Raw genomic sequence first — 23,388 nt, 5'->3', positions numbered from 1 at the left:
CTTTTATTCAAAATCTGAGAATCTCGATTATTTTGCCTGGTGCAAACGTCTCCTGCACTCTAAACTTTGTTTACAATAATTGCTTTATTAGTATAAGCGCTTCAGCCTCTGACCGAAGTACGAAAATAATCAACCATAAATACTGACAGAACATTGTACTAAAAACTGTCCCTGGATATTAAAGCCCCATAGTTTTTGCATTGTGTTATGCGGGCTTGCTTTTAAACTTGGCATTTCAGAGAAAAGGTATAGCTCACTAGCGCTTTTACCAGCCAGCAATTTTGCAGTTTTTGAAAGACTATTTCTCCATTCAATATTACATGCAAATAGCTTAAAAATTTCGTTTATTACTAAATTTAACAACCTTTTTGAGTTAATTATTTGTTTTTAGCCTGATGCCTTCTCTGTGCTAATGAGGCAAAATGTAAATAATGACGTCAGAAAAGACTTGGGTATTTCCTTTCCCCGGAAAAGAGGTTTTTTTCCTGGGGAAGGAAATAAGAGACAGCACCTCTCAGGCTACTAACTGGCTTAAGTCGAGTTCTACTAGTATACTTAAGCAAATGCTGCAGTCTGATTGCCTGAGCTATCATTGATGCGCAGAGGCTGGAGGTCGTCTTCAAAAAGGTGACATTTTCTCGTTGCTCCGAAAGTGAAGAAATATTACTGAATAGTTCAGATCCCGAGAAAACTAAAAGAAGGAAAGTCACCGTTATGCGAGTTTAAAACGTTATATTGTTGTTGTGGGCATGAAAGCTGGAAGTTTCAAATAATAATCTCCATAATTCACTAAAAGTCTCCAAGTCTCGAGCTCATAATCTTACTGTTAAAAACTAATCGTGAAGTAAGGAATACAAGGGAATATATAGTGATATTTCGATGATCTTTGGAACCGGGAAATCGGGACTTCGTCATTCGATCTCGAAATGACGAATAGTGCAGTTTGCAATTGAGTCGTAAAACCAAAACCAAAGTAATTACTCTGGCCAATCACAAAAGACACAGACCAACCAGTGAGCCAATCAAAACTCGAAGCAAATACACGTAGCCGGCACGAAGCGCGGGAAAACGTGCGCGAGCGAGTCACAATTGGTTTTGGTTTTACTTCTGATTGGCTGAGATAGTGACACGAGATTTTTAAACCAATCACTAAGTGTAGTGATGCAAAACCAAAGCAAACGCAAATTTCTTTCGACACTTAAGTGAAAACCGCTCTAATGAGAGTTATTTAGTAAATAAACCCCTTCAGGCGGTTGAAGAATTATGCCCGAGGCTGAAAGATTGTCCGAAAAATGAACAGTTTGCCGAGAAGCGTCGAGGGCAAATGTGAAATTTTGAGGACAATCTTTCAGCCAAGGGCATTATCCTCAAATATGCCGGCATGCCAGAAAAGGGGTTTATTTATTTTATAATCCTCCGATTAATTTCTACAACGAGCTTTATCACTGGTAAATAGGAAAAAACCTACAGTGATAATCACGGCGGAACTGCTTTTGAAATGAAAGCAAGTTGATTGGATTACGTAATTTTTGGCACTGTGATTTGATTACAAAGTTGATTGAAAAGTTGAAAAGGCGACTTTGTTCGTTTGTTTTGTACAGAATGGTGGAATAGTCCTGGAGATTGAGAGAAAGAGTGATATAGCTGAAAATATTTATACATCTTAAACTGGAGTAGAACAGATATCAAAAATAAACAAATCTCCCGGAAAAGTTAAAGCAAGTAAAAAAACTTCACAAAACAAAACACAACAAGATAATTCTCATGAATTAGTTTTATTCGCCTGATTAATGTTACTTAAGCTTCTCAGGGCATTTATAACAAACAGCTTCTTAAAGCTTTCAAAGTGCACGTGAAACTAGGGCGGTTTTAATTTCAATCGAGCGCCAAAAATTCGCTCTTGCCAAATTAGACACAGAGTGCACAGACAAACTAGTGAACCATGTTTTATAGTCCGCATGAGTCATGCCGTCGAAAAGCGGAGAACATTTACTTGCACAAATATATTTTAAATAATTATTTTACTCTAGTCTTTAGCTCTTTAAAATATGTATTTACGAGCGCTTATTTTAGGAATTTTTATTACGGTGTGTTGAAATGGTATTTCACTGCCAGGTATACCAAAGTATTCCGGAACACGGGTCGGTAGGGTGGGGCGCTGCTGGTTTCCAGTCCAATAGTGTCACACATATTTGCCTAAGAAAGATCCCTGGAATAACCTGCAGTTACAACAAGATCTAATCGGTTGGCTCACAACTTCCCAAATCACTTTCCCATCTGATCCACACTTTCCAGTATTCCTCAAAATATCGACGACGAAACTATCCTGTACGCAGATGCCCTCGTAACTAAGGCAACCGGGATCCTTAGCATCACAGATGACCTCATTCAAGTAGCGCGGGAAATAATCCTTTGACAGCGTGGTGACCGCTGACCACACGGTGCACAGGCGGTGGTAGCCATTTTGGTCGAGCGAGCCTCGGTAAGCGACGCTTGTCAGATTCGTTTGCGGATAGGACGTTGTCTGTCGTCTGCCCCGAGACGTCTTGGTGGTAAGCGTGGGTACTTTCGTAGCGGCCTGTTTTTTGACTAGTTTGGGGAATTTGGCGGCGTCAGCTTTTGTGATCGCTTGATAACGCTTATTATAGCCACCAAAGGAGTCCAGTTTCTGCTGCAGATCTCTGGTTGTCAGGGTTTGACATGTAGAGGCTGTACCGCTTACACAGGTGGTGCTACTTTGGGTAGAGTTCAGTTGTTTTGCTTCTGTACAACTCAGAAGGGTCGCGAGTATGGCTCCCAATGAAATTACTTGTTTGATCATTTTTCTGTAGAATAGAAATACATTGAAAAACGACACGTCAACCTCAATTTAAGAACATGATCTAAACTTAATTAAAAGGGCCGTGTCGTGTATGTGGCATTTTGAGAAATTTTAGCCTAAATTCAATTAGGTTTGTTAACATCATCCATCTTCAATCTTCCTCATTTGTAGCTATTCTTCTTTGTTTATTGTTAGCTCTGTTTTTTTTTCTTTCTGAGTGAACTATTATTGCGAGGTTTCCTTCAATTTGACGGTAATTTTATACATCACGAAAAAAATACTTAATTCATGGTGACATGGCCCTTTTAACATCGGGAAGAGACCGTAGTGATACCACTGAGCCTTTTCCCTTCTAGCCTGCGTGGCCGGCGTCCGAAGGGGAGGGAGAAGGGAAATTCGAGCGCGAAGCGCGATCTTTTGGGATCGGGAAGGGGAACTCCTTTTTTCCGACCCCCACCCCAACGATCCCAAACGATCGCGTTTCGCGCTCTCTCTCGCTCGCGCTTCGCGCTCGAACTTCCCAGTTCCTTTCTCCCTACCCTTCGGACGCCGGCCACGCAGGCTATTTCCCTTCATCCGCATCACGCACTTGAAAGCGCTCGCGCTTGTCGCGTCACACGTGACACATGCATTCCATATTGATGACGTAGCTTTGCAGAAATATGTGCAGTGTCTCTTACGCGCGGGAAATCGTTACCAGGCAACAACCAATAACAACGCTACGTAGATATCTGTAGTTTTACATCATCAGTATGGAATTTATCAGCTCGGATCTAGTGCGGGGTCAGTAGTGCGGCGAATACAAAAAAAAAAAAAAAAAAAGCCCACAGGCAAGACATTATCTTTGGGCAGACAGTAGAGTAAAGTCAGGCTTCTCATTCTCGATTTTCTTATGATCTTAGAGAATAATTAAATTGATCGGTAATTTAACCGAAGAGGAAGTAACAGCTTTGTTTTTTTCTTGTGACGTTAAAAAATCTTATTAAATCGGTTTATTGAAATTCCAAGATACGTATTTCCGCCGGTTGCGGTGTTTTGCTATAAAGTGCTTGAAGTTTTGTGTTTGTGTGGGAGGCCCGGGACAACATATTTTATTGTTAATTTTACATGTGTGTTGTACTCGAAGATTTCGCTATCGTATGCCTGGTCGACGTGGTCGAAGCTAACGAAACGATGATAGCAATATTTCCTTTCAATTCGTATACTTTTTAAAGGATTTCTCAAGTTTTCGCCTTCTATTCACATTAATTCGGCGATTTCGACATCGAAAACAGCGCCATTCGAAAATGCGCGAAGCTTTTTGAAAACGGTTAGTATGTGATGATAAAACCACTGGATCGCTCAAGTATTCTACGCATGCTCATTCCGAACCGTATGCGTTTTTGTATGTTTTTTTTTTATGTGGACCGTAAAAACGATTCAGAAACGATACTGATCGTCGTAGTTGGCAATTTCAAAGGGAAACGGTTTAGTGTGGTCAGGGCTTAAGGCGCTAAGAAAAAAAAACTGTTCGCAACTGATCCTTTTTTCAGTATCATTTCTCAATTAAATACTATCAAAATGGTGTCCAGAATTAATGAAAATCATCCAACATGCAGAGTATGTTGTTTTGATCGACTATCAGTATGGGAGTTTTTGTTTCGACTGAACGAGTTATTGAAAAAAAAAAATATCTTTTTTTAATTGAATAAACGTGGTTCCTTCTGTATCAATCTTATAACGGGAAAGTGCTACCACTCAATGTTTTCGTTCCGGCAGAACGTTTGTTTTAAAACAATTTTCTTCCGTTCTCCGTAAACAGGCCGAGTTGTATCGAAAACCGCGTTAAGTTTAGATTTGATCTGTCAAAAATGTACGCACTATAATAATGAGCGCAAATTTCGTGAAAGAAATGATAAAATGCGCTAGGTATAAATAGATGAAGAGTAAAACATGATAATAAATAAATGTGCAAAATTTACAAACATTGTTGTAGATAAATACAACAAATGAAAACTATATATAACTCTGTTTTGTCACTTCTAAATGACAACAAAGGATATTGCGACGAAATATGCGACTTTACTTTTCATGTGGGGTTGTTTGTTTTCAAATTTATATAATAAACACAACATTATTGGAAAACAACACATAACCAACTAAGATCTTACCTCGATGGAGATTGAAAGTTCCTCTGCGGCGGTTTTTGTTTTTGTAAACAATAGCTTTGGAGTACGACCTGAAAAAATGTTAAGCCAGCTCGATCATTCTTTTCATTTTATATGCTTGTTGCGGAAGTGATGTAATTTTACTTGAATACTGGAATTCGTATGTGATGACAGGGCGTTTATCGCAGTATTTTAACGTTAGATAAATTCCTTTGAAGTGTAATGGCCTATAACCTTTTCTTTCAGGCCTTGCTTGTAGAAGCGAAGGAAATAACAATTTTAAGCCGCTGAATTTTCTTACATCAAGGCAACAGAACACGTATAAAATTTTCCTTTCATGTGAATATTGGTCATGTCATCAAGACAGTGAAGCACCTCTCTTGTGAGTGGGCAACATTCCTTACTAAACCACATGTGGTTTACTGATGTGGTTTACAAAGGAATGTTGCCCACTTGCTGGCTAGACATAATTATAAATGACGATTTCTCTAATTTAACTTCAACTACAAAGTTGCTAATTTTATTGCAAGCTGATTTAAGTTTTTGTTCCCTTGATAATCGAAATGTTGTAAATGTTAGTATTACGTCGATTTGGTTTTAGGAAGCGTCAACGAACCACATACAGGGGAAATTCGAAAGTGTAGCAAGAGTGGAACGCGATCGATATCTTGTTAAAAATGGCAAAGTTCAATATTTTGTTATTTTTAACGTTCTTAGCAACTTAGAAATTTGATCAATAAAATGATAATCTTTTGAAAAATGTGCTTATGTGTCTGGCGATAGCACAAAATTTGTACCTATTTTAAAAGGGCTGGTGGCTTGAAATTCGGAAAATTACTGAGCATTTTGTCGTTCGAGTGCTCTGTAAGTCTCCTTCCACTGAATTTTCTTTAGAGCTCTTAACAAATACTAAAATGTCCTAGCCCGTCACGGTTCAATGCTCATCTTCGAAATATCTTTTACAATCTACAAGCTAGTGCAAATTCTCTGCGACACAGATTTTCAACAACAATAACTTGACAATTTGGCGTGAATGCTATGAAATAGAGATTCTCTCCCCCACCCCCCTCCCCCCTCCACTCCAGTCCTTTCCCCAACCACCAACGGCAATGATGCAAAATAGGCAAGAATAGGAGGCGTAACGATTGATCTTCCGCAAGACTGAGTTTTATTCAACAAATTGTCAGCAAAAATATTTTACAGCTAAAAAAAACTGTGGTTGCATGTGCAGCGCTTTGCAACACTTCGGACGAATTTTGGCAATGTACGTCTATAGCAGGATTTATGTTATGTAGGGATAACGAATAACAAGGACTTACTGACCATATTTGGGCATCGTGAGGGGAATTCCTACATATTTTGGTGTTTCAAGTGGGAACTAAGCCTAGTCTGAGGGCAGGAGTCGACTGACATAATGGAAACTGATAATAAGTTTCCTGCAAGTTATTTCTAGGACTGTAGCTAGTCAGACACGGTTAAGGATCTTTACTGCACAGATCTGTTTTAGCTTAGTTTATCTGCAAATATAATTTAATACAGAATGCAAAGTCGTCAAATTATATAGCGTGCACAAAGGAAAAACACTCAAGTGAGGAAATTTTTGTCTTTCAAATGACATTTGTAAGAAAGAAAAGCTAACACTTAACTTATGTTGATCCGACTGACTTGCCAAAAACTCTGGAAAACCACAGAATTTCAAAAAATAAATGATCTCGGGTTTATTTGCGTTTTAGCACCGTTTTAGCTAAGATGCGGCAGAAATTCAACTTCTGTTTCGTATTTTGTTTCCGGTGATTTTACTTTACCGTAAGCTACGTAAAAGTACGTGAACGCGCTTTACTTCCGCGAACTGGATGACATCAAGAAAAAATATTATCATTTTCTCTTGCCCTGTACTAAAAGCCAAAACGAAAAGAAGCGAAGACCAACGAAAGGACTTCAAATAGCCTGAATAACACTCAGGTTAGCCTGTTTTCGGTTAGCTCTCAATAATGGTAATGGGTTTCGCTTGTTTTGGTCGTTTCGTTTCGTTTCGCCTTTTCTGGTTTTAGTACATGCCTTTTCTCTTGATGACATTTCTTATTGAAGGTTCTGTGTTAGAGTGGTGCGAATTTTCTTTTATTCCTTTGAAGTTGAACCGGATTTTTGGTTTCGACGCAACTTTGCAATGTTGCAGCGGAATATTTCGATACTGATTGACATTAATTGCGTTCCCAGAGCCCGCGTTCCCTTTGACCAGCGGTTGGGACATGCGAATCCCCGACTTCTGGTCAAGGGCAGGAGTCAAACGGGGACCCGGGCTCTGGGAACGAGATTGGATTAACGTTTACTTAAACAAGTTGCAAGTTTCATTCAAAATTTCCCGAGCAAGTTGCCAAGTTCCGTTTGAGTTTTGATAAGTCCCGATTTTCATTTTTTCTGTTATAAACTGAAATAATGGTGCATAAAATCACTTGATTGACCTACTGCGAGAAATTGGCTGACTACTGTACTGCAAAATTCAAATTTGCTCTGCTTGTAGTAGCTAACGTTTTCAATTTTGAAGCACGATGCCTAAAAGATGTTGTTTGGGCTTTAAAACTCTTCGTTTAAAATGCTGGCAAAAAGGATGGAAGAACACAACAACGGCGGATAATGTTTCGTAATTTTTATTACACTATTTCGATTTTAATTATTGCTAAGCATTCTCCTTTCAAAATTCCATGAATACAAGCTCTGAAAATTGCGTTTGGGTTTCTTATGAACAGAACAGTACTGACTTTACTAAATAACAGGGTGAAACAAAAGATGCTTTTTTTTTCAAATACAGCTTTTAAAGCGTCAGAAGTTTTAAGCTTATGCAACTACAAGGAATAGGATGAAAACGTCACGAAAGTTAATTTAAGTTAGGTATTTTTCGATTCCGCTCACGATCTGAAATTGAAAAATCTTATAATTGCTTCATCTTCTTTCAATACATCTCGTTCCCGGTGTGAGATTTTACCCAGGCTTGGCTCCAACCTCGTTCCCAGGGCTTTTCCCTTGGAAATACTGATAATCTAGGGAAAAGTCCTGGAAACTAGGTTAGCTTGTCTCAGACTTACGGAAATAGGGAACATTCGCAGCATACGCGAATTGGCTGTGAATAAACCTGCGTAATCAAATTCTGTATCACCAGAAAATCCTGATTTAAGACGGTGTTCTGACAGAGCCCGACAACGCTTCCTATCCCGCAGAGCTCGTATCCATCACACAACAGCTCGTTGATGTAACGTGGAATCTTGTCAGGACCCAAATCTGTTATGGCAGGGCACACCTTGCAAAGCCTGTTAAGACCTCCTATGGTAGTTTCACAGGGGCCAGTGATCACAGTGATAGGGTAGGAGGGGTTCCTCTTGTAGTTTTTACCTCTCTTGTTATTCCTCTTGATGGATGGTGCATTCTGGAAACCGCTGTTATTAAAAGTGGCATGTTTAATATGAGTCTGGTTCCATATGGAGAAAACAGACGCGAGTTCCCCGCTCTTCATTTTTCTCATCTTTGCATGGAAGGACACCAAGTCAGGGAATTGTTGTGCCTCCTCAAGGGTAAACGCCATGTAAAGAGAGTTAAAGTATCCCAGGGGTCCTGGAGGCCTTCGAAAACTCTTAAGGGTGTTCGTAAAGGCTCTAGCGTTTCGAGGAATTGGGCGAATGCCCTGCACTATGGTTTCCAGTGGCGCCCAGAAAAGGCAGAACGTAGCGATGAATAACAGTGCGCGAGGAGACATCTATATGAGGAGAAAAACGGATCAATGAATGCATTTAATAAACAAATATAGAAGCCAGTGTAGGCCATTTAATTTATCATATTGTTTTAAAACGGAACAGGAATTTGAAAGCTTGGGGAAATCAAGAAAACACGACCCCCAGACATATCTCAAGTGTTCTTAAATCAAAGACTTTTATGAGAGTATATAATACATGGCTTCGTCTTATTTGAGTGCATGCTTTATGATACACATTACAATAAAAAAAGAAAATAATAATGAAAACACTGTTTCTATTTTTTTCGACAATTAGACAACCAGCCAAAGTTTTCTTTGAGCAAATAGTCAACGAGTCGAAGCAGGTAGTAATTGTGCTCGTGATTTCGTAATTATAATATCTCACTCGGTCCAATAACCATTTCTTGTTGTAAACCCCTGATAACCAATGAGATTCGAGAATTCTGGTACCTTTGGGATAATGAGGCTTGCTAGGCAACCATTGTATTTTCATTTTTAAGTACAGGCCTTGTATTCTGAGAGCAGGGAACATTAGAGAGAGTACTTAATTCCACCTAGTAACGAAGTTATTCGCTTATTAAAAAAATATTTAATTATGTTATATTGCGCGGGCTTCATGTCTTTACAGTCGAATTTCGAAACCAAATCTTTCGAAAACAAAATTAAACTAAATTGAATTACTCGCATTCATGAGACATAATTTCCGAAAATCCTTATTTTGGCAAGCGATTGCTTATGATTGAAGAAAACCCAAGTCTGTCTTCACGTGATTTGATAAGTAAATATAACGCATAAGATGTACATTTTGAGCTGTTACTATTCCTTTTTTGAGTAAATAACGTAATAGCATTACATTTTTTAAGACCTATCTTAGTTATACCTTTGTATGTGAAGGATCTTTTGACTTGAGACCTTCAAACCTTCCCTCTCTCCCTAAAGCTTTCTTCTTATTGAATAAGTTAGTGAAAAGGGTAACTTGCTCAGGGTTCTATATAACTTTGAAGGCGTTAATTAAGGAGCGCGCACTCTGAAGGACTTCCTTTGGCCGTAAGAGGCTGTTAAAGGGGGTGCTTTCAACGCTCCAATGAATACGATTTTTCTCGTTCGATATTTAAGTTTCATCTATTGAACCCTTGAGGCATTTACGCAACCGAAACCCTCATTTGTCACTTTGTCAGTTTTTTTTAATATAATACGCTAGCTGTAAAAAGAAGAGATATAATACAAAAGGCAAGAACATATTCAATATGTGTAGATAAAGAAAAACGTTAAAGGCCAAAGGTAGAAAAAATGTCCAATAAGCAAAGAAACTTACACAATCGCGATTTGCCGTTACTGTATGGTTGGTAAGCACCTTATATAGTACTTTATTACAAGTTTTTAGCAGCAAATTCTTTTTTTAGCAAAATCATCGACACCTCTACCGCATATTTCTCTTAACGATTAATCTGGTCAAGAGAGTCGGTCTATTAAATGATAATAGGCCCGGAAACCTGCACTCGATTACAGTAGCTCATGTCAAAAGATTTGAAAAGAAGGGTTGTATTTCTGTCGTGTGCAAGATTAGCTTTTGAAAGGATTTCTTTTATAAGAGCAAATATAAGGTCGATACTTATTGTGTTGTGAGTTGTGGGAAGTTAATTGATTTTGAGATACAATTGAAAATTAAAGATAAGTTATTTAAGTTCCTGATATTTTTTTTAAGAATAGCACTTTTTGGTAAAAAAAAAATCCTAAATAAGCAACGAAGATTGAACATTCAAATTGCAAAGTGGTAACTTGAAGAAGCGAGTCGCATTATTTAGAGAGTAAAACTCTGAACAAGAAGACTTCATCCAAGTTTTAACTTCACTTTACAGGGTAACTGTTTATTTACTGATCTTATATGATCAAATGACGAAATTGAAAATAAAGCCTGGTTTATCAGCACCTAATTAATGTAGTGTAATGGTTTTTTCTTGCACAGATACTGATAAAATACCAGAATGTTTCATTTTACTAAAAAATTATCAGGTATTTATCACGCGAAGTGACGATACAAGGAAATGTTTGTCGTCATGGTTACTGACTTGATTATTTTTAAACTCCCGTTATTTTGGTGCTAAAAATGCTGGGAAATGTAGAGTAAACAACACATAACTTTGATTGGATAGTTCGTATTCGAGTACTTGATTGTTGATTGATTGATTGATTGATGGATTGAAAAGGGGCTTTTCACCATCTCTAGCACCCAGTCAGAACAAGAAGCATTCGCAGCAGCTTCTGATTGGCTGAGTAAAGGGAACAAGTATCTCTTGGCCAGTTGCCTGGTCACACTGCGACATCAACAACTGCTGCTCTATCGATGTGGTCTTGCAATATCCATCAGCTTGCGTACCGCAAATCGCGTTTTCTGTCTGGCAAATGACTTCATTGATATAACGAGGGAACTTGCCTGGGCCAAGATCTGTAACGGCAGGGCACGCGTTGCAATATGGGAAACTGCTCTGAGTGGAGGTGCAGCCGCCTTGCAATGTGGTGGATGGAAAACTGGAAGATGTTGTCATAGCCGCTGACAAATTCCCCGATTTCTGCGTGATCAGGTTGTTAAAGTTGTTGACCGCCTCTTTCCACGTGAATGCCATGTAGTTTTTGTTGAACTTGCCCAAAGGTCCGCCGCCACTTTGTTTTAACTGTGCCACGGCTTGCTGTATAGTGGCTGGTGTGCATGCATCATCTTGTACCGTGAACTGGAACGACTGGGCCAACTGGAGTAAAACAAACAGGACCTGTCGATACAATTGGTAGGAGGTTGAGGACACACTTAAGTTCAAGTTATACCCTATTGCTACATGCGTACAATGACGAAATAAAAAAAATTCTACTTAACTAGTATAGGAATTTGTAAAATCTTTTAGCACTTGTTCCCACGAAAGTTGAGGACTTCATCAGATCAGAGTTCAGACAACAGACTTTAGAATTCAGAGTTTAGACTTTACAAGTGAAAGCCCAAGGTCAAAGTTCCGTCTTCAGACTTCAAGTACAATTTCATTTCACGTGTTTTAGGGAGGTGCTTTACATGAGCATTATCCGGACCACGCATTTCTTGTTCCATTTCAATTTACATTTTCAAGCAAACTGAAGAAAGATGTACGTACCAGTAAATTCATACCCCAAAGCCCTTATAAGGAAAGGTTTAAGGAAATCCCGCTCCCTTTTCATTAGGTTTTTGCTGGTATAACACGCCTTGAAATTACTATTTGCTTATGGGTAGGTAGTCTGGGGCTCGTTCTGCTAGCTATGACGTCATATGAGGTCAATAAATCTGCCATCTTGGATTTCACTTTTTTTTTCATGACGCCGGAAAAATAGGATTTATTAATACAAATTTTGTTCCAACACATATAAAAGCGAACTAATTCTGTAACATTACTGAAGAAACCTGAAGAATTTACATTAAAATGAAGAATTATCTCTAAGAATGGGAGGACGGCCCTGCATACACGTCAAAATCGGATCTTACTAAATGTAAACTTAATACTTCGAACTGACGCATGGTCGTAGAAATGAGAGAGAGTCTAAAGTCCGAAGTCTTATAGTCTGAAGTTTAGTGTCTCGAGTTTAAAGGCTTTTAAACCAAAGTCTTAAGTCTGAAGTCCGTCCTCTACACGCGTCTCCCTAGCGTGTTCATGCCTTGCGTACAATTTTAAACTCGAAAACAACTCTAAATATAAGGTAAAAATAAAATTATTTACATTCCATAGTAAAACCCATCAAGTTTGACGAGTGCTTTGGCCGAGTTTTCAGCCAAGGTTAAGGTTGATATTACGATCCTGGCCCTTTGAACCTGGGCTTTTCTTTGTGTTTTCGTTGCTGCTATAACTTTCTGAGGTGCGTCTTTATTAAAACACCAAATCGACTGTCGACCATTTGGTTTATTTGCTTTCCGATTTGCCGTGTTTCGCCGCGCTCACGCGGATTAGTTGTACTGCTGTCGACCAACCAGAATCGGGTAATTAAGTTGACTTGTTACAGCTGATTTCAGTTTACTTTGGCCGCCCGCTTTGCGAAGTTCGTTGGGAAATTGGAAACTTTGTTACGAAGTTGCCAATTACGTTGCGAAGTTTGCGAATCAAATTGCGAACTTCGATACAAAGTTCCCAACTTCGGCCCGACTGAACTTTCCCAGTTTGGTAGTTGAGAAGAAACAAGACATGTTGCTTGAAAGTCATGGTGATATCTGAACTCGTTGATTTTTAGAACTGGTCAACGAAAGTTGAAGCAGCTTGAAGTGTAAGACAACGTTTCGCATCAGCGATCACGCAAGTGATTTGCCGATAAATAAATTTTATGTATGCAGAAATTTGGTGAAATTTTAACCTTTTTGTATGAAAATACATATTGAATGATTTCTGTGAGGCATTATCATCAATTTCAAGTCTTCTGCGTTTGTAAGCCGGATAAAACTGGATGGTTTACTCATATGTAAAATTGACTTTAATCGAAGCCGACGCGATGCGACAGGGAAGACTAATTTGTCGAGACAACATGTTTACGGCTCGCTGAACATAAAAGTTTTCGAACCTTTTATATTTTTATTTTTATGAGATTTGTTTCCAACAGTTTAGCGTAGCAAAGCCCTTTTTGATAACATAATTACAGAAGGTTTTAATAAATTCGCAATTTGATTCGCAAACTTCGCAACGTAATTGGCAACTTCGTAACAAAGTTTCCAATCTCCAAACGAACTTCGCAAAGCGGGTGGCCAAAGTAAACTGAAATCAACTGTAAACGACAATGATACATTGTAGTTGTCTGCCAAGTGGTACAAGCCTTTGACCGAGGAGCGGAATCACTTCACGTTTAGCTCGATATGTTTGCAGAAAAATATTTTGGCATCGTATAATTACTGGTAGTTCGAGCATGTTTATGTGTGTTAGTTTTCGTATAGCAATTTTCCCAAGCCTTATAATTTGTTATATATATTTTTTGACCACAGTTGTGACCACTCAGTACTACACTAGCTATCTAACTTCAAAGTCATAATGTACGAAATTGTCAAATCGAAAGAAACCAGAAAATCATAAGTTATTAACGTTGGTCAAATAAAGATGTTAATGAGTCAAAAGAAAAAAAAACGCAAAAAGGTGATAATAAGCCTTTATTGAGTAAGGAAAATTTAAAGCTGGAAAGATTTAGTTTGACTTGAGCCAAATAGAATTTAGGAATGGAAGCATCATGGTGCCTCACGTGGTGACAGGGTTTAAGCTAATCAAAATTAGTTGGGACTTTACTTCTTCACGAATCCTATTCAATGAGAACAAAGATTGTAAAAACCGGGATAATAATGATAAAGCAAAAAAAAAAAATCAAAACAAAATAGCTTGCATTGCAACATCTTAGCAAAGCCCTTTTAAAAGTTATATTGCCACGTTGGTTCCGAATCGAAAGTAGTAGTTTGGGAATTACAAGATTTTAGTTTCAGTTCATTCGGTACAAAACCCAGTTTGAACTTTGTGAATTTATCATCTACTATATTCCATATGACGGCTGTACTCAAAACCACTCCATTCCAGGTCACATTAGCTTGACAATTCATATACAGCCATGAATCTTCAGAGTCGTGCGAATAGCAGACGATATTATATGGATGCCGACCCTCTTATATATTGCATTCTGAACATACTCATAAACCGCGCACTTATGCGTCTTCAAAAAGTTTGCTTTTTATGGATATAGTATACTTATGCAGATTTAAATACTGAGAAAATATTTAGTATTGCTAACGGACGCACACGTGTGATTTTTGCAGTTACTAACCTTGACACCAGTGGCTAGCCAAGAAAGGTTCTCAAAAAAAGCATGAAACTCTTCAATTATTATGTTTTAATGAGCTTGAAGTCAAACAATATTCGCAATGAATTCTTTGTAGAGTTTTTCGCGCAACACTGATCAAATGACCTTTATTTGCTTAAGCTTGGCTTTCGCTGTGGTTTTTATTTGCTTTCATCTTGTAAAGCTTAAGCTCTTTGTCAACATCTCGCTTAATTTCACTTCAAAATCTCTTAAATAACAAACGTGGCGGTCAGTGTGGTAAAAGCAGTTCTCTTTGGAATGTAATGCAACCGGACCCAAAACACTCGACAAAGCTGTACGCGGTTTTTGGTATTGATTCTTTAAAAACGTTTCTGTCGAGAATCCATGTATGAGCAATGTATCTACTACATTTAAGATTTTTAGCACGCTATCTTTGCCAACACAAAGTGTATTACCCTTTGCTCCCATCAGTTTAGAACGTAAGATCGTCAGTAGTTTTACAAAACTGCTCTTTTGCCGTACTTCCGTATATTCGTATTTGCCACGGTTTACGTTAGCATGCGTGTGGAATACATCAAGTATTCAAAATGTACTAATCATAGCATTCAAGCATATTACAAAGACTTTAATGCCCCATTAAATTTGGCATTCAATTTCGTTAGGCATGTTCTTGAAATGATTCACTTTCCATGTCCAATATATAACAAAAACATGCTTTAAGCATAACTAAAGCTCACCTTCATAGGGAAATGAATGGATGAGGACATAACAATAATCCCAAGATGGCAAACTTCGCACGAGGAGCTCTTAATTACGCTTTTTTCACAATGCGGATGCAAATGTTGTGTTAGCAGTTCACCTCAAATTAAAAATGACTAGAGTAGCAGGATATCAAAAGGTTAAATAATCGAATGTGTTATCTGAAAAGGTATAGAGCCCAATACCAAATGTCAAACCCGTGCAACATCGAGGCAATGACTGGGCTAGATATGTGACTGGCTACAATAAAGAGAACAGTGATTAATTTGTCGATCATATATGAAGCTCTTTTTTAGTTAATAGCGGTAGTTTTCTTTCCTTCGTTGTTTAGAATCCTTAGTAACAAAATCGCATTTATACAAAAATAAAACAATATTGCGCGTTCTCCTATTGGCTGAACACTGTGCACACCCTTAGATATACGCTTTTGGAAACGTGAGGTTATTTTGTTGTGTAACTCAGAAACAGGAAGCACTTATTTACAATAGTTTCCTGCTTTCAAAACGCAATGGAAGCGAGTCAGTTGTGAACGTCGCGAAAATAGAAACAAAGAGTTTTCTTTGCGCAAAACATCGCTTCGAACGACGATGAGAATAAGCATTATGGAACATAATCTCCGGGTCTCTGCAACTAACTCTATTAAAAAGTTTAAATCTTTTAAAATAATGTTCGTGCAAACTTGTTTCCTTTTTCGCATAATCTAGAAAAGCATCTCAGTAATATAAATATTCATGCAAAACTTTCCATCAAAACTTTTTATTTTGGAAATAAAGCATTTCAAAATTGAACACGACGCATCGTCTTCCCACAAACGCAGACGTCGTCTTGGATCGTTAAGAAAGCCCTGGTGATAAACCCATATTTCTGTGTGTGTTTAACAAAGGTAGCGACAAACAATACTGAAGTACTGTATTTTCACACTTTTTTTTACAATTTCAGACATGATAAGAAGAATGATTAAAGTGATTTCTAGAGTGTGTTAAGGTGGAAACTAATAATATTGTAAGGAAGAGTTGTTTTCCGTCTTGTATTTTGCCTGTTCATGTTTAATTTGTGAGGTACCATGGTGGCGCGTCAATATGGCTTACGCATAAATGATGTAAATTCTTATCCCAATAAAGAAAGTTGGTTATGAAAAACACTACGTAGCTACAACTTTGAAATAGTTGTAGCTCTCTAAATCTCTTTCCAAGTTTTATATACGTTTCTAAAAGTTTTCCATAGAAACAAACAATACTTATTTCACAGTTCATCGAGATTAACCCGTTGGAAATTATGTGAATATAAATTGCAACTTTCTTTCGAATGTTTAAGTTTAGCTATTACCATCCTCCAAGATTCCCTTCCAAACACATACCATCCGATTTATTCCTAAGAGAAAGGTTTTTCGAATGTTTCCAACGAAGGATAAATTTTAACTGTTTCTTTTGGCAAACTCTGGAGCTCTAGAAAGCACTTACGTTACAACCGTCTTTTGGCAACATTATTTTACTAACTTTCTTTCTTTGGCGATTTTCTTTTGGTAGCTCTACGTTCTTTTCTGTTACTTTAGGCAAGCTCTAAAGCTCTAGATAGCTCTTTAGTACAACGGTAAAAAGCTTTCAACATGGAAGTACTTTCACGTTTTTTATTCAGTCGCTTGAAGACTCGCTCCTTTGCTTTACCACGCGGTAAGACTAACGAGCGACAATCGTATGCCCACGGGTACTAATTTGCGGCTTGCCACATACTCATCACTGTTAATTTGTGATATTGAAGCAAACGATCTATTACTCATTACTGTTTTAAATCTAGTTCTTAATATTGGAATCGTTCATGTAAGACAAAGAAGCCGCGAATTGGGTCAGCGACAGTGTTTCCACAAATCTTGCTTTTTCGCTATGTAGTTTAACTCAAAAGAAGGATTTCTGTCTGTTGATGGTCGCCCAATAAGGGCTTTGCTTCTCTTCTATATTTAAATATTTAAAAATATTGTTAACGGTATGTTTGAAAAATATTTTCTTTTAACTGCGGCATCGATGTTGCGATTTTTCTATCATGCAACTTAGTTAAAAGACAAGGTATTTACTAAAGCTTTTGTTCGTTAGAAAATTCTTTGTTCTTCAGTTCTTCATTTCAAATGTATAGTAATTGTTACTTTTCTGGATCATTACTCACAAATTAAAGGCAAATGTTAACTAGAACAAAGTTTTTAAAAACTTAAAAGCAAAAAAACAATAGTATGTAGTTCGCAGGAATCATCTTATTTTTTCAAGCGAAAAAAATGCCGATGCTTCTTGCTAATAAGCGGTGTATCATTAAAAGCAATGTCTAAGCTTAGATTGTAGTTTAATATACTGATTCGGATTATGTGCGACTTTCAGGCAACAGATAATTAAACGCTTGTACCGTATGGGATTCACAATTTACTAACAAAGCCTTTTTTGGTTAGATCTGAAGCAATGATAGACTTCAGTCTTGTTATTGCTGCCTCGGCATCACCAAGAGAACGCTTATCATATTTTCGAGTAAATATCAGGCTGAGCATTTTGTTGGAGTTCAATTCCAATTAAATACATATACATCTTCTGAATATAAAAGACAAGAGGGCATTCTGGCTCGTGTCACTTAGTAATGAGTATAAATGCAACATTGTTCTTTTACAGGATATTTAAAATGATAATCAAAAATTACATTGGCGAAGTTACAAGTGTACAGTATCGCTCGACTTTAGCTCTTGACTGCGACATTTTTGTTCGTGTATTCCGAAATGTCAACAGTTGCCCAAGGCCTAAAAGAAGAAACTGAAACCTGGCTTGAAACATCTCCGAAGTAAATCGAAAAACCTCTCATGGAAAAAAACTCTCGTTAGAGAAACTTAAACTGATGAGAGCGTTAAAAGTTATAGAGCAGTTATTAGAATGGTTCAGTAGTGCTTTCAATGATTCCGCCTTTCATCAGGGCATTTTGTTTGAATATATTAGAGACACGATTGTACATGTGCAATGGCTTTTGCCAAAAACTGAGCAATTTTTACTAAATGCCAAATTTTAATAAGTGGTATAACCTAGCCAGAAATGCAGTATCCACCATAAATTATCCTCTTTTAAGGGCTTTTTTAATGTATAAAAATACGAAGAATACGCCGTTTAGACAGCGTATTCTGTAAGGTAAGAGCCGTATTAAAGTGTCAGTTACAAAATTTTAGCGCGTGAATCGGCACTATAAATTCAAGACACTAAACCAAAATAAAAAATCTCAAATCCAAAACTTTTAAAATTCCTAATATACTCCACATATATATGTATGCAATACCGTTGCCTGTTGAGTACTATATCTTGCCGAATTTTCTCTTATCACTTGAATAAAGTATTACATTCATTAAATGTAATCTTACTACGAAGCAGCTGATCTGTGTGTATTTTTCAACATCTTTCGAGACACAACGCTTTTGCGAACAATATTTATTCCGTTAGCTCAGAAGAAAATCTGCAGCTTCTTATATTTCAAGAATTAGCAAGAATTGTGTGACGATGCACTTATTCCTAAGCAATCACTTCGTATATAAATGAACTAAACATATCCAGACATTATTAAAGCAAGCTTAGCTCACAAGTGACCGAAGACTTAACGCGGTCATATATATTGACGTGGGTTATTGGGTTGTTGTAATAACAGATTCTTAGAAGAATAAATTATTCAAACTCGGGGCGGGGAATTCGTTTCTCTTTTTTTCGGAAGAAAGACTTGGTAATTATCAATATTGTGACCCATCGGTAAAAAACCCCGAGTCATGGTACTTGTGCTATAACATGCAAATTTTTCTTTTTTAGTTCTATTGACAAATGAAAGTACCAAACATGTTTCAAAAGGTAACACAAAATCTTACTGTTGAGTTAAAGCTGACTTTTTGTAAACAAATCCTGCTGTCATCTGTAACAACGTCAGGTAAAGCACATGGCATATATTAAGCCACACCATAAAAATATGCTCCTTTAGAAGTAAACCAATATTTCTAATCACGTATTTTCCCGATAGATTATTAGCATACTTATCATTTTTCTAACATTGGATAACTGTTTGACATACCTTTTTGTCTATCGCCGACCAGTCAGCATATTTTATAACTACTTGTTATCAAACACGCAACTTTATAACTTGCAAGTGATGAAAATAAAATATCAGAATGACCAACTTCTTTTTAAAATCTCTTCAGTTTTATAATTTCAGCTTTCTCTGCAAGTTAAATAAGTTTTCCATGAATGTGTTCCGTGGTTGGTATAAATTATACATTCCATGTAGAGTGTGTTTAAAGGATGAAATCGCGGCAGTTCACTATTCGCTATCATCAGAAGATCAAGCAATCATCTAACAAACAATAAATGACATTAATATAAGGGCAAATGTTATTTTAAAATCCTCTTAACCATCATTGTATTTATGAACCTTATGGATTCAATATAAAACATTCAATATAAAAACAACTTAAAGCTATTAACTCTCGAATTTGGTATGTACAGGTTGTTTGCTATCGTGTAATAACTTTCAGAAAATAAAAACTGGCAACTGGCTGAAAGTCCTTAAAGACTTTGTTTAACGTCTTTTTGTCTAGCCTTTGGAAAACGTCTGGCTGTCGCTCCAAGTTGCTTCGTGATGCCAAGACGCGATTTGTCGCCAAAGAGCCTTTTTGCGAAGATGGAAAAAGCTCCCTTCAAGTACCGAAGCTAAGTGTCTCCAGAGATAAATAAAAGCCTTTTGGCTTTCGTGCCCCTACTTATCTGAAAGTTGTTATGCAAGTTTAGATGTTGCAGCAGATAAAAACTTTTCAGGACCTATGGATCGGCTTAGAATGTTTAGAGAATTCTACAGTTCCTGAACTTTTATCAAACCTGTTGCAGGCTCTTTGCGTGTTTTCACAAGTGCGTAGAACCAAAACGGAAACTATCGTGCCTATTTTGCCGCTTCAGACAAACAATCAATCATTTTGCACTTACCTTCTGTGTTAATAGCATTGCTAACATGATTGTCCACCCATAAACGATAAGAAATATTGGTTAAAAGCGCTGGCATGTTGATTACAAAGCGTGCGTGCCTACATGTACAAAGCGTTCACCTATGCTCTTGCATTAAGCCGCCGATCGCGTGTTTGTATCTCGGGTTAGAGCGGAAATAGAAGAATTACAGGTCTAAGAGTAGGCTAAGGATGTGCAGGCGAATTCATTGATTCGGTGCTACCAAGAAACGCCTCTAAAATCTGTCCACTACTGATTAAACGAGCATTATAGTAAAGAATGAACACTAGAGGGGCGGAGGCGCGTGCATGCTGATGTTAAGGTTCATTTTTCGGGGCAAAATGTTCCGTTTTTGTCGTGTAGAGCGTGTTTCTTTCGAGCAGCATTAAAACCGGATGAAATCAAATAGTAATGTTTTGCTTTTTGTCCCTATCATGGTACACTAACCAGTTAGCCAATTTCTTTTCTAACTCTAGATAAAAAACATGCAAGTTCGCTTTAACATACCAATATCAACATCAAGAGTGTAGTTACGTTTATGAGCAAACGGAAATTGTCATGATATATTATCAACTCTCCCAAAATATTTATATAGATCAGTAGGGAGAATTTGTATGTTGACATTAGGGCTTATAAAGACAATTTATCAAATTCTCCAAACTAGTGCTATAGGCGATGAATGTTTGTCACGTGGCTTTAAAGGGACTATGTCACGGGGATTTCGCAGTTTTTTGGTCTAAACTGTTCTGAAATAAGTGGTAGGGAACTTTACCCATTAAAACATTATCTTTGAACATTTAACTGAAGATTATAACCTTTATTTGGGGATTGAAATCAAACTTCGGCTATAAATATCGTTTTTTTAATGCGCGCGGAAACAACTTGAAAACGTTGGCTAACGTTTTTAAATTGCAATTCATTTCCATCCGAGCCATCCGCAGCCAAACGCGCTTTTTATTTGTCCATTATTTTTAACTTTTCTACGATACAAATATATGTTTGGGCTGTTCAAAAATCTGTTAAAGTCCGTGACATAGTGCCTTTAAATTATACTACCGTAAATCTGCCCGGGCTGTTGTTCAATTTGATGATTTCTTTATTGACTCAGATTTTTTCTTTTTTCATGGAGAAATGGAGAAAATCAGGCATTTACAACACACTCGTATTTCCTGAGTATAAGGTAACAATTGCTCGTATCCCGTATGCGGATCACACTTTCCTGTCTTGTACAAAAACAGTTGATTCAGCACAGCACTCTTACACGTGCCGTACTGTTCTCGCGATGCACACAAGCCTTCTTCACACGTGACTTCGTTAATGTATCTCGGAATCTTGTTGCGTCCCAGGTCCGTGACTGTAGGGCATTCAATGCATCCGCCTTCCGTTATGTGACAGAGAGTGCGTGACTTCAGTATGCTCGGCCGCGTGGGAGGGCGAGATGGGAGACTAGAAGTGTAGGAGGCTTTACGCGTCACGCTCGCGTTTGTAACAAGGTTGGGGAATTTACGAGCTTCCTCCCAGGTAAACGCCATATAATGAGGATTGTAGCCATCATATGACTGTGCTCCTGGCCAAGCGCCTAACATTTGTATTATCTGAGCTTGGGGGTAAGGCTTGCACCAAGGCCTTTTTTTGTGTCCTTTCTCGCGGCCTACTTTTAGTGGGATTACCGTCCAGTCTGTTTGGTTTCCATCTGTTTCCAGTGAACCAAGTTCCTCTGTGGCGGTGTGGAGACCGCTGACTGTTGTAAACCGCAGGCTGCTGAAAACAGTCATGAACGTAAAAGCGAACTGCAAAAGAAAAATTATAAAGAAATTGCATGCATTATGAATATCTGTGAATACGAAGTGAATGCCTCGCATTCACTTCGTCGTTATATGCAGTTTTGCTAATCTTGCCGCCCCCTGCTGTCCAATCCTCTTTCTTTTTTTCTGAATTGGCATGTGGGACGAGTTGACCGCATTTAATGTTCACAGGTGTGATATTTTTTTTTTAGTTCTCGAAGTTTAATGGAATAACTGACTAAAATTAATCAGTCTGAATAACTGGGCCTTGCCAGTTTATTGGTTAACTCCAGCTGAAAACGATTTCACATAGAAAATTTATGTTAAAGTACATTTTTGAGGCTTGATGACATTGATTTTTTAAAATACTGAATTATTTGGAACGCAGTCACACTATCCAGTTTTCGGGGGTGAGATATTTTTTTGTCCACAGAGAAGAGAAACTTGAATACTTACCAGTATTTGAGCGTCCATTTTCAGGTAACTGAAATCTTTCTGCAGTTGAAGCTAACTAAAAACTTGATTTAGATTAATATTCAGAGCGCAACTGTTTGTCAAGAAACCTTTTTAGTTATGCCGCGTGTATAGTAGTTTTTTCGTTAACGGAGGTGTTAAAAGCTACAGTCTGAGTCCGGGATATGACAACCTGACAAAGTACGGCCACTCCCGGTTTTTCAGGATAACTTTCAAAGGGAATTGACTACCTGCCACTTCGCGATTAAGAATATTACCTTCGAGGAGCTTTGACCCGAAGAGAACCCTTTTCTCTATTTACTTGAGTCTTTCCGACTGAAAAAAAGGTGTTTTAGCCTGTGTGTGTCCAGTGTCATTTTCTCAATTGTGGCAAAACAAATTTGTTTATAACAGTGTAAAGAACGTGAGAAAATGAAATCGAGAACATGTGGTCACTTTGTAACGGCACTCACTACATCCCCGGCTACGTAAGATATAGAAATGTGGTTCTGTAAAACAGAGGTTTCTTTTGCCACCAAACATGGTTACAAATGTATACTGGAAAAAAGTCGCGAACCTCTGGAACGAATGTCCGGGAAAATGGATATATTGTTAATTAAGGAGCCTTATAAAGGTTTCCGGCACTTTCGGGCTTTTATACTTTGATTGGTCAGTACTACAAATATTTTACAGTTGCTGCTGCAATTAAAATATCCAACAAATGTCCAATAGGCCATTTCCGAGTTACCCTTTGCCTCTGTTTCAAAACGAGTCTACGTGCAAACCATTCAAATGAAAATGAGTTTGATTAGCATGAAAATGGACCTGTAGGTGAGACTCATTTTCATATGAATGGTTTCGCACGTAGACTCGTTTTGAAACAGAGAAAAGG

General features: G+C 37.7%; 4 protein-coding genes across 4 annotated transcripts; all 4 read right to left on the bottom strand.

Moving 5' to 3' along the window:
- Positions 1 to 1,765: 1,765 nt before the first annotated feature.
- On the bottom strand, positions 1,766 to 5,606 carry LOC144641688 (putative skeletal organic matrix protein 8). The gene is made up of 2 exons (XM_078500721.1): positions 4,972 to 5,606; positions 1,766 to 2,825 (listed from the first exon to the last, which is right to left on the bottom strand). The coding sequence occupies exon 2, from the start codon at positions 2,819 to 2,821 to the stop codon at positions 2,183 to 2,185; it is 639 nt and encodes a 212-aa protein (XP_078356847.1). The 5' UTR covers positions 2,822 to 2,825; positions 4,972 to 5,606; the 3' UTR covers positions 1,766 to 2,182.
- Positions 5,607 to 7,668: 2,062 nt separating this feature from the next.
- On the bottom strand, positions 7,669 to 9,667 carry LOC144641687 (putative skeletal organic matrix protein 8). The gene is made up of 2 exons (XM_078500720.1): positions 9,594 to 9,667; positions 7,669 to 8,716 (listed from the first exon to the last, which is right to left on the bottom strand). The coding sequence occupies exon 2, from the start codon at positions 8,714 to 8,716 to the stop codon at positions 8,048 to 8,050; it is 669 nt and encodes a 222-aa protein (XP_078356846.1). The 5' UTR covers positions 9,594 to 9,667; the 3' UTR covers positions 7,669 to 8,047.
- A 927-nt stretch (positions 9,668 to 10,594) lies between these two features.
- On the bottom strand, positions 10,595 to 15,368 carry LOC144641686 (putative skeletal organic matrix protein 8). Its single transcript, XM_078500718.1, has 2 exons — positions 15,247 to 15,368; positions 10,595 to 11,481 (listed from the first exon to the last, which is right to left on the bottom strand). Exons 1-2 carry the CDS (start codon positions 15,274 to 15,276, stop codon positions 10,948 to 10,950), a joined length of 564 nt encoding a protein of 187 aa, XP_078356844.1. The 5' UTR covers positions 15,277 to 15,368; the 3' UTR covers positions 10,595 to 10,947.
- Positions 15,369 to 21,380: 6,012 nt separating this feature from the next.
- LOC144640495 (putative skeletal organic matrix protein 8) lies at positions 21,381 to 22,517 on the bottom strand. The gene is made up of 2 exons (XM_078499611.1): positions 22,500 to 22,517; positions 21,381 to 22,049 (listed from the first exon to the last, which is right to left on the bottom strand). Exons 1-2 carry the CDS (start codon positions 22,515 to 22,517, stop codon positions 21,381 to 21,383), a joined length of 687 nt encoding a protein of 228 aa, XP_078355737.1.
- Between the last annotated feature and the right edge of the window lie 871 nt (positions 22,518 to 23,388).

This window comes from Oculina patagonica, chromosome 2, assembly GCF_052425735.1.
Source record: "Oculina patagonica isolate OP01 chromosome 2, crgOcupat, whole genome shotgun sequence".
In the NCBI taxonomy this organism is placed as follows: domain Eukaryota; kingdom Metazoa; phylum Cnidaria; class Anthozoa; order Scleractinia; family Oculinidae; genus Oculina; species Oculina patagonica.
This window is presented reverse-complemented; position numbering and strand designations above follow the sequence as displayed.